This window comes from Diplotaxodon limnothrissa, linkage group LG6 (assembly GCF_057381915.1).
Source record: "Diplotaxodon limnothrissa isolate DT_005_m linkage group LG6, D_limnothrissa_male_GT1.1, whole genome shotgun sequence".
NCBI classification, from domain to species: Eukaryota; Metazoa; Chordata; class Actinopteri; order Cichliformes; family Cichlidae; genus Diplotaxodon; species Diplotaxodon limnothrissa.
The window spans coordinates 19,704,948-19,716,654 of record NC_140601.1 but is presented as its reverse complement, the minus strand read 5'-3'; the positions used below and the strand labels follow the sequence as shown (position 1 = coordinate 19,716,654).

At 37.8% G+C, this 11,707-nt stretch overlaps 1 protein-coding gene across 1 annotated transcript; it reads left to right on the top strand.

The window, feature by feature from the left end:
* Nucleotides 1–2,938: 2,938 nt before the first annotated feature.
* Nucleotides 2,939–10,440, top strand: snapc3 (small nuclear RNA activating complex, polypeptide 3). The gene is made up of 9 exons (XM_085355833.1): nt 2,939–3,171; nt 4,200–4,283; nt 4,384–4,465; nt 4,644–4,748; nt 4,871–5,020; nt 5,181–5,263; nt 8,333–8,491; nt 9,969–10,076; nt 10,177–10,440. The coding sequence occupies exons 1-9, from the start codon at nt 2,939–2,941 to the stop codon at nt 10,322–10,324; spliced, it is 1,152 nt and encodes a 383-aa protein (XP_085211959.1). The 3' UTR covers nt 10,325–10,440.
* Nucleotides 10,441–11,707: the final 1,267 nt, after the last annotated feature.

The window sequence follows — 11,707 nt, the reverse complement described above, 5'->3', positions numbered from 1 at the left end:
AGGCAATCTGAATAATAATAATAATAATAATAATTTTTTTTTTTCCAAAGAGTCAAAAATGAATATTCAAAATCAAAATAACAAAAACCAAATGATGGAGCCAGTCTAAAGAATTTTGTTCCATAACTCTGAAATATGAAGGATAAATGCATTAGAACTCTTACAATAAGCATATTCATCGCATGATGTCACTTACATTGCATCCTCATTGGGCTGCTTCAAACCCACCTGAAAACAAGCAGAGACACTTGAAATCAAAGCTGCCAAAATGTGTAAGTTAGCTTTTTTTTAAAATTCATTTCAGTTCAGTTCTCACTGAGCTGATATTCAGTGTGTTGATTAACCTGCACAGTAAAGCCCTTTGCCACAGCATCTTAAACAAATGAAACTATCCAGAGTTTTCTTCAAGGCTTTTTGGTACTGGGTTTACTGGGTGTTATTATTTTGAAATCATGTAACTTTAATATTTCAAAGTAACATGCAAAATAAAACTTATAATAAAAGCACTTAAGCCAGAAATAACCATTGAAATTCACTCACCTTTAAAAGCTCGCCTCTTTCATTACATTACTTTAGAGAAACTGAGGGAACCTACCTGTTGTAGTGAATTGTCTTCACCCTCCATTTGATGCTTGAGTTAAATAAAAAGCAGTTAAACCAAGTCACTGAAAAATAAAAGGTCTGATATTTTTCCCTGTAGCAACAAGTCAACAAGTCTTGACACTGACTCCAAGCGCAGACTAACGGTAGTTTGCCATTTATAAGGTAAGACGTTGGGTGTGGCCTGGATTTTTAGGACCAGCCCACAAATTTGCCTCAAAGCATTGCAATGCCGAGATCTTTATTTTTTCTCCTTAAAAGCACTTCTCTTCCTACACTGAAAGGCGTGACATTAGACATTTTACATTAAATGTACTGCTATATTTTCCTGGACATTCAGCGAATGAATGTCTCAACTTTTGCCCTGACAATCAGCCCCAGTTTGACTTTGTTATATAACAATAGATGAGCGATAATAGATAAATGAATCTGAGCGAAAATGGTAACCCAAAGAAAAGATGAAAAGGAGATAGTCAAGTACAACTTATCTCAAAACTGTACCAAGTGCATGGGAATGGGAGGCGGAGAACCCGAGGAAAACATTTTCCCATACAAAAGACTGTCATCGAGGGGTACATCCCTCCAGCTGTTCCCCATGCAGCTGATGTGGCGTAAATGCGCTGTGGCGGTACGCAGGGTGTTTTACTTGGAACGGGTTACAATTTCTGATTATCTGCATACATGTGACGTCCCTGCATAACTAAATCACTTCCTTTTTTCCTCCTAATTTCTCATGCTGCGCTACACTGTGACAAAGTGAGTGAGCTGTCAGGAGACTTTTCTACTCACCACTTGTCTAATAAGTGTCAACATTTTATACCAAAGCACATTCTCTACATGTACATTTGCTATGCTTAGCTATGGCCAAAGTAACATTGCTTTACTTACTATACCGTTTTTGTTCCCCCCCCAAGCATTACGTTGCAGTCAGAATCAAACAGTCAGCAGATTAAAACAAATATTCAATAATATATTGCTTTATATTTTATTATGTAGCAGATTTAACCCATTTGTTCATACTTACCATTCTTTCTTTGTTTTGCGTTACCAGAAGGTCTTACATTATAGGAAAGGTGTGGGGAAAGGGGTCTGCCTAGCAGTCCCTGACTTTTAAAGTGCTGATGATGTCACGTGTCACACCCCCAGGCTAAACCAAGAGGAGGGTTTTTTTTTCCATAGCAATGTTTTCTTTTGCTTGTCTCTTGGATTATGGAGTGATTTGTCGAGAATATTTTCTTATATAGAGCCATTTAACTGTTTAAATGGGTTAATCAGGAGAGCAGTGAGCCTTTTGTGATTCTCTGCTATTTGTGTTGTGTTTTAGATTCAGCAGCTTAAGCTAGTGGTACAGGCTAGACAAATTGAAGGTGAATTGACAGTCCTATATATAGTCAGTCTCATGTTGGTTCAGATAAGGGAGGAAAGGTGAGCGCTGTTGCGCAGTTTGTGTCATTTTTGGTTTTTAGTTATCGTGAGTTAGTTTGGGATGGTTTGGTTTAAGTTCCACGTTATGGAGGTAACTGTAAATAAACTGCTTATCTTTGGGAACTTAAAATGTTTGCTGAGTCTGCTTACCAACCAGCTTCCTTGACTCTTAAGCCAGACTACTTCACACACATTCATTCAAGCTTCAGCGAATCAATCTAATGAGGTATTACAGCATACTAGAAGAGCAGTTCATGGATGATTTAGTAAGAAAGAAAGAAAGGAGGCCTAAATAGCCTCATTCACTATTGTCATTTAACATAAATAGTCTGTTTTAATACAAATTTAGCTTTAGCCTTTCCTCAATTTTTTGTTGTACTGACATTCTTGTCCACAACAGGACTGTAATACCATGTAAAAAAAATAATAAAAAAAAATACATTAGAGGGGGAAAAAAAGCAAGTACAATAGATGTAGATACAGAAGGGTGCAGAAGTCTTGAGCTACCCCTTGAGGCTTTATATTGTGATGTAGGACAGAGGTGCAGCAATTTGCTGAAACATGCACAAACACATGGAAATACAGTATATGAGACAAAAATTGAACCAAAAATGTAGTATTTAGAGCCTTTACCACCAGTGTCCAAACCCTGGAGGACTAATGCTGAAGATCACTTTTAATAATTACAACAAAGTCCGGCTCCTCGGACGCAACACACAAATTAATGAGGGGTGGCTCAAGGATTTTGCACAGTACTATATAATATATGAAACAGATGTTTGGAAAGCTGTTTGTTGGTTTTCTTTTGTCCAATATTTTTCCCGTTTGCCTAATCATACAAGGTCTAAACGGCACTGTAGCGCTGAAACTACATATCCCAAGATTCTCGGCGCACTTTTGGGTTCTGGGAAACATGGCGGCGTCCGAGCAGACGACAGTTGCAAACGTGAACATCCCGGAGTACGAATATCCCGATGTTAATACAAAACCATTTCATATAGGCTCTTTTAAAAAGGAGTGGCTGAGCAGACTGAAGCCAAGCGACTACTCGTATGAGGAGGCGGATGAGGACGCATTTCTTGCTAACTTTGCCGAAGAGATGGGGGTCGGTGCGGAAACCATGGCTGAACTTAAGACTGTGTGCAGGTAGTCGAGATCAACATTTGATAAACATTTAGACCAGGCATGTGCACCATAATAATATGTTAATGGTAATTAAGTTCAGTTGCAGTAATTGTAATGGTAAACTGATATTAAGAATACTAGTTAAATTACATAATGAGGTGTAATAGCTGATAGCTGAATCTAGTTTGTCCCAAAACTGGTAGTAAACACACCAAACGTGGAAGAGGTCTGTAACACTTACTTATATAACTATGAATTAAGAGTTACAGAGTGTCCCAATGTGCGGCAGAAACATAAACTACCGTAAAATACAACAAAAACCACCATGTGGTCAAACATAGAGGGAAAACAACTGCAAAGGTTGGCGTAAAGACACTGAAATATAGAACAACGTACATGTTACGTTCAAGTAAGTCGTGTAAAAATGTCAATTAAAACTGAAGCTTTTTAGGTTATGGGGTTAAGTCAGTTGTAATTATAAATAGATCCATGTTTCCCTGATTAGTTGTATAGTTTGTAAAATCTTTATTATAATTTCCATAAAAACTAAATGATGTTTTATTTTTTGTTTTTTATCCAGTTAACAAAACGTTATTAGTTCTTCTTTAAAGAAATGAATGCCAGCTTTAACAGTGTGAAAATATAAACTCCTTCCACAGTCTGTAAACTAAACAGAGATGGGCCGATTTATCGGCTGTTATCCTTTTTTTGGTGACTAAAATGACATTTATTAATGACAGTGGGTGATGTTTATTTTTTGTGTCTCATGACGTTTGTGGTCACTGGAAGGTTGCTTTTAAAATAAATGATTATTTCAAACGTTGATTTCAGTCCAGGAGTTTCACAGTAGGCTCGTTAATTAGTGCAAACTCCGGAACAAGAATTGAGCTGCAAGTAAAACGATGGCCGTTATGAAACAAAACGTCAAAGAAAAAAAGTCCTGTCGATTCTGATACTCGCATGACTCTCACCTGATAACTCTGTGAAGATGATCTGTTCTTTTTACCAAAGACAGTCAAATGACTTTGTTTTTTTTCTTTCTTTTGAAGTGTTGATTCGCTTCGATGTCATCCTGAAGATCAGCAGCCTGACACAGAAGTTGTACCTCCAGATCCCACATTAAGAACACTAGTGTATGACCTTACTTCAGTTCATACAAATGAAAAATGCGATTGATCAGTATCGTAATGCAATTTTAAATGTGACTTGCTTCTTCTTTTCTTTTTAATACAGGCAAAGAAAGAAGAGGCAAGACCACAGAGCTTCTCTTAAAAAGATTAAAAAGAACAGACATGACCTCTATGCAGATGAACTGGTGGGTGAATTTAGTTAGGGACTGAGATTACATAATTAACCTTTGCATTTACTGTTCGCTCTAAAGTAGGTGTTTATTATTATCCCCTGGGGCTTCTTGACAGGTTCCCAGACATTTTTAGTTTTCTCTTTCATCTTGTATCTAAACGTGAGGCTTGGTTCTCTCTCTTATTTTTCAGGAGCGCCTAACCATTGGCAGGAAACCAGAAACGGTGACTGACATGGTTCCCGAAGGAGAGATCATTCTAACCATCAATGTCTACTACCCAGCTGTGTTCGACAAAGTAAGGGTTACATTTTTTGTTTTTGTTTCTTTTGTCATAAAACTGTTTTTTGTTTTTTTTTTAAAAGCCACTGTGTTGTGTGTTGTAGTTGAATACTATATTTAATGGCGTATTTCCTGCAGTTTAACTACGTCAGACCCCACATGACTCTCCTGATGACGGGTTCCCACAGCTTGGCAGAGCTCAGGGATGCTGTTTGCTGCGTCAGTGACTTGCAAGTGTGTGGAGAGTTCAGCAACACGCCTGACGTAGCTCCAGAATTCATCAGCAAGGTAAATACAGGACCCGAACAGAATAATATTGCTGTGCTCCGTATCTAAATGTAACTGTTTCTGTACATTTAGTGTGACTGGACTCTCATACATGTATGTATATATTTAAAAATGCATCTGTTGTAAGCTAGAGAAAAATATTTTATGTGCTCTTTTTCAGGATCATTACAAGTCAGCTTTCTTCTTCTTTGAAGGAGTTTTCTACAATGACATGCGGTTTCCCGAGTGCCAGGACATCAGCTCGTAAGTACCTCCTTCTTTAGGAAGCTTTAAAGATTATGCATTTCTTAACCAGGACCTTTACAACAGTTGAAGGCAGCAGGCCTAAATCTGTAGAAGGCTGGTATTTTATTTATTCGGGCGATCGTAGCTCAAGAGTTGGGAGGCCGCCTGGTAATCGGAAGGTTGCCGGTTCAAGCCGCGGTTCCGACAGTCTCGGTCGTTGTGTCCTTGGGCAAGAAGCTTCACCCGTTGCCTACTGGTGGTGGTCAGAGGGTCCGGTGGCACCAGTGTCCGGCAGCCTCGCCTCTGTCAGTGCACCCCAGGGTGGCTGTGGCTACAATGTAGCTTGCCATCACCAGTGGGTGAATGTGTGTGTGAATGGGTGGATGACTGGTTGTGTAAAGCGCTTTGGGGTCCTTAGGGACTAGTGAAGCGCTAAATAAATACAGGCCATTTACCATTTTACCATATTTATTTATTTATTTGACCAAAGAAAGTGGTCAAGTAATTGTAAACAAGACTAACTCTGACATTTTCATTTGTTCATGTTGCTTTGACTTTTGTCTTGGGTTGATTGTGACAAAGCAAGCAATGACTCACTCAATAGGCAGTTTAAAGAGAGATCATTGAGTTTATTATTTATTGCAATCTGCTCTTATTTGGAGAGTAGAACATCTTTTTATTTCACCTGCACAGGGCTGCCAGTCAAAACAGTTATCAACTGCACTCATGTGTCTCCTCTGAAAATGAAATGCAACACGAGTGAATGAATTGCAAACGTAATAAAGCTGACCTAGGAAAAAATGTATCATAGTTTAACACGCAAGCTTCCCTGACATGGCCCCCTCAAGGTGCTTAACTTGAACAAATTTAGCGCAATCGTTTCATATTAACAGTCCTGACTCCACAGTGGCTGAAAACCCTTAACTTCTTAACAAGGCTTTCATTTCAAAACACTTGCAGGCATATATGCAAGCAATCGCTAGATTGGATTGTTTTTTTCAATTATTCATTCGTCTGTATGTCCAGTCAACCATTTTCTTGTCCAAATCGAGGTTGCGGGAGGTTGGCAGCCTGTCATAGGGTGAGAGGACAGGGTTGACAGTCTGTCACTAAGACAGAGACACAAACGACCGCTGACACTTAACCAGAATAGCCATTTTAACCTAACATGCCTCTATTTGGACTGTGGGAGGAAGACAAAGAACCTGCACAGGCAGAAGTAAAACCTCCACACACACGGTGGGAATCAATGCTAACTTCTTCTGTGCCACCTTAAATTTGTTCTCAGTTTTTATTTGAGTAAATTGTAAAAGCGGTTAAAGTCTTAAAGTACAGTTTTAGGTCCAAAATTCAAAATTACTCTTGAGCCTTTGAAAATGGGAGACTTTGTATAAAAATGACTGTAATTCCTAAATAGTTAATAGAATATATTTATTCAGCTCCTTGAGTTAAAGCTGAAAGTCTGCACTTCGTTCACATCTGCATTGTGCATTGGTGCAGAGGCAAAAATACCAAAAATTAGGTTACTGCCCAAAACCTTATGGACCTACATGTCTGGAAAGAATTCCAAACAATAAAGTTATTAGATCTGTTTAAGTAATGTTTAATAACTCTACAGTGCTCAGCAGTTTGCAAACTGTGTCTAAGGAGTGACCTGGGCTTGGAGCTGAGAGCCGTAGAAAGGTTAATAAAATGAAATGGAATAAAATATCTAAATGTTGGCTTTGTGCAGGATTTCTATGAATACCAGGTCTATTCAAGAGTTCTATTTAATGATTTGTTAAATAACTTGAAACGCTCAAATAATTACTGTGATATCTGCAGCTTATGAAAGCAGATAAAGATAGAAGCTTGAAGAGTGTACTTAGTCTGACCGTTGCAAACTGTTCACATTTATAAAACGTAGACCTGTCACAGTAAATAAAGACAACAGTTTTAGCAGATTTGATATTTTTTGTGTCTTTATTCATTGGATTGCAACCTACAGTCGTATCGATACAGTCATCTGTTTCCTAGAGACATAAATCCAGTTGAAGTAATCGATGAGGACGTAATCTCCAGAAATGCTCAGCCCTTTAAAGTGCATGTTGGTCTGTTGTGTAGCATTCTCATGAAGCTTGTTAAAGAGCAGAAGCTAACTGTAGATCTACTTTAGTTTAAGGTCACAAAGCGTTGTGATCTACACCTCAGCACACACTAAGCACTTTATCGCATTGCCCAACAGCAACTTCCCAGCTGATCATCTCAGATCTGACAGAGGATAGTTCTACTTAATAGATTTGTGCCTCCTCCCAAGATCCAATCAGGAACATTTTTTTCTGGTATAATTTTTAAAGTAGAAAACTTTTTAAGCTCGGTCCTTCAGTTTTGTTTGTTGGCTCTGTGAATATTTACTCAGGAGTGTAGTTCAAGTTAACATCGAATATAGATATTTGAATGTCGGCTTGCTGACAGCAGATTTGGGGGCCTGTAAAAAGCACAGTTTTACAGTTAGAATAGAATTAGACTGAGATTTTCCAAATGTTTTTTGTTTTATGTTAGAAATCCATTAAAAATCCACAAAGTTTTGCATAATTTATATTAAGAAGTGTATCTTTCCCCTGGTATTTCTTTTTCAGGCTAATCTGTTGTGGTGAGGTACTGAAAGGACTCGTCATCTGATATTTGCTGTGCTTTTAATAAATCCATCACTGACATAAGCGCTCTTGTGCAAAATTATGTATCATTCTGTGAAATAACCATGGAACTCATGTAAAAAATATACGTCAAATATTATATTTTAATTTTTAACTCGGCTCACTTTTTAAAATCTTTCTATTATTATCATTATTATCATTATTTTCTATTTCACTTATTTTACTTTATTATATTTACTCTGATTTCAGCTTTATTTCTACCCTAATACAATTGTTTTGTTGTGTTTTCTTTTTTAAGCTACAAACTATTCTTTGCTTTCATAGATACTGTTTGTTAAACATTTGCTGTGTTTAACTTAATCTTTAACTATTATAAAAAGGGGATTTGCCAACTTCTGGATGAATAACAGACATCTTTTCTCATCTTATCTCCTCTTGCTTTATGATGCAGGACTACAATTGAATGGGCTAAGTCCCATAACTTCCCATCCTACAGCCAGGCCAAGATGGAGGATACACTTTTGGAGGATCTGAAAGTCAAAGTGGGATTCCCGTATCTCTACTGTCACCAGGGCGACTGCGAACATCTGGTCATCATCACAGATGTTAGGTTAGTGCTACTCATTGTCTAGTTCTGCGATTCAACTTCTTTACAGAGCCCACTCCAACTCTTGCTCAGTTTTGGTTATTACTATATATCACTATTACTATAACTATTACAACCTCAAATAACATTTATGTCATATTCTGTGTGTTGCTGTCAATTCAAACAAATTACAGAGAGACTGCGTTATACACCTGCACCTCTGTTCAGCAACAGTTGAATAACAGCTGTCTTTAAGATGAATTAGTACAGTAATAATGAAACTAGGCCCCCTGAAGTTTAAATAACTGATTAACTGGTTTAATTTCATGCTTCTAGCAGTACTGTTGGCTCTACCAGGACGGAGGCTTAGGAAGCTTACTGAACCACTACATAAAATCAAGAAGGATTTAGCCCACTGTGTCCTGTGAACATTAAATGGATAGATATCAGCTGAATAGCTCAAGGTGAAAGAGTTTGATTATTAACATTTACCTGGTTCTTTTCTAACGTCTCGCTCTGTAACAAGGGATAACAGGAATTAGTAATATTTATTGGCTATTAGCAAAAATTTCAACCAACAGGAGACCCTACATATAAAAAAGGCTACAGTTCCTAAACAGTGCAAGATTTTTGTTGAACCCCATGCATTAAAGCTGAAAGTGTGAATGGCAATCACAGGCAGATGCAGAGAGGCAGATAACTGTTGACACCTTCAGCCAATTTAGAATAAACAGTTCACCTAACAATACACACCTTGGTGCACACCATGATTCCAGGTTCAACCAGGAACTATTCTTTACTTGCTTTAATGGATGCTCTTTCATTACAACAAAGTCATTTTTATTTCTTTTTATTGCTGTTGTGCAAACATGAAACACACACGTGCAATAAACTCGAGTTTTCTATTTGTGTCCAGTGAGCAACTTAAAACCTGAACATTTCAGCTGTCGATAATACGGCCAAGTCAAAGTTGAAAAGTTCGAGCTAAAATCATCGAAATGTTTATCTTCTGTTAGTCCGGTAATGCATTAATAGTTTCCGGCTCTTGTTTGGTGGAGTTCACAGTAAAGTACATCCAGATAATCACACAACCAAATAAGCATGCAGCCAAACAGGGTCATTTTAGCTTATCTCTGCTCCTCATGAATAAGATGCTTGGTATGAATAAGAAATACTCATGCCTATCTGGTTTGAGTTAACATCAAACCCTGTGCTTAATAAACCGTAAAGTAATAAACTGATTACTACTGCAGTACAGGAGGTGGATTTGTCAGCTGCAGCAATCCCATCTGACAATGAGATGCATTGTCAGACGAGATTTAACATTTCTCACAAGACTAACGGATGCGTAGTTATCTTCGAGCTTATGTAGCGTTGGCGTAAGCAGGCCGACCGCACATGAAAGCAGCTCCTGATATCATGAATGTGAGACAAATCTGTGTTCCTACCGCTCAGAGCCTGTGAGAATGTCGTCTTCTTCCCTGCTCTTTACCCATTACAGACTGGCCCACAAGAACGACTGTCTAGACAAGAATCTGTACCCACTGCTCACGCACAAGCACAGAGTCCTCACCCAGAAGTGTGCTGTCTGCCATGTTTTCATCGGAAGGTGAGGAGACATCAGGGCGCTGCATAAACAACGGAAGCTTTGTGTTATTATTTTTATTTTTTATTTTTTTAAAGGCTGATCACGTATCTCGTCTTTCTAGATGGTATACCACCAACGACCAGTTTGCTCCGAGTGACCCATGTCTCTTCTGTGACAAATGCTTTCGTATGATGCACTACGACGCTCAAGGTAATAAACTGGGAGAATTCTTGGCCTATCCCTATGTGGACCGGGGTGCCTTTAATTAATGGTTCTCATGACTTATTGCTGTATAATACAGTTACATGGTTTATATTTCAGAAGGAAATGGTCTGATACTTGCAACGTCATCAAAACTGTTTTTTTTTTTTTTTTAGGGTTTGATTTTCCTCTTTGAGCTAAACAGTAACATTTACTGATAAACAGTTCAGTTGACAGCAGCACGGTCAGTTTAATGTTTAGCATACTTGTGTGTGGGTTTGTCTTTTTTTTTTTTGTGTGTGTAAAGTTATTGATTTTTAAATGCACAAAACAGCTTTTTGATTGATTGAATTCATTAAAAGTAACCGAGTTATGTTTGATTGGTGGACATTTATACAGCTTGTTTAACTCATTTTGATGTACTTCAAATCAATGAGGGTGACACGGAACAGAAACTCGACCTTAGTGAGATGACAATTTTAAAAGGCTGTCTATTTGTCACCTTTATACTGTACTGTGCAAAAGTCTTGAGCCGCCCCCCTTTTCTTTCTCATTTCCATTTGGTATTTTGTTTCCAGTTAGTCAAACTTTTTTATTTTTCAAGTGGTCTTGAGCAAAGCTTTGTCCAGGCTTTGTGAAAGTGATTCAGTGTTCTCTGGGCTAGTCGTTGTACAGACTAGACCCCCGCCCCCACCTGAGTAGTCTGCATGAAGAATTTGCACCTTTTCACAATGGGTTTTTTTTTGCGTAAGTCCTAGTAAATCATTTTTGAGTATGTGTATGTTGTGTATGTGTATTATGTGTGATGCAATACGGCAGCGCTACTAAAGCAGTTAGTTATGGCATGGTAATTTATGGAATATGCTGTGAACTACATAACTAGCCAATTAAAGGCTAAAAGCAAAGTTGTCACCAAGTAATTAGAATACTGGTCATATTTTTGTGTATTGCTGCAGCTTTTCAAGTATTAACTTGGTGCGTTTGGCAACACCTAGGGGGGAAAAAATGGTAATATTAAGGCTGCCTGTTTATTTAAGGGAGAGGAAGAATACATTATAATTGTACATAATAATATCATAGATGATAGATTAAATAAATAGATTTTAGGTAGATGCTTGTGCATTCTTAAAGTCTTGAATTTTACTGAATATGACATCTCTAACAAGTTAATTTGTTCACATTTCCACATCTTAATTTTTAAGTGAAATGTTTTGGGGTTTTTTTGAGTTTATACACTATATGCATATAAGGTAACCTCCTTTTGCATTATTTTTGTGTGCTGCATTTTTCTTTGTTTTAGCAAAAAGAGGAACAACGGTACCGGTATTTAAATCAACCTAGGATGATTTGTTTTAATTTTTCCATGGCGTTACTGAGGTGATGCAAAGTGAAACATGCATTCTTTTTTTTGCTAATGTGCTGGAAAAGCTTGAAAATGGACATTGAAAGTG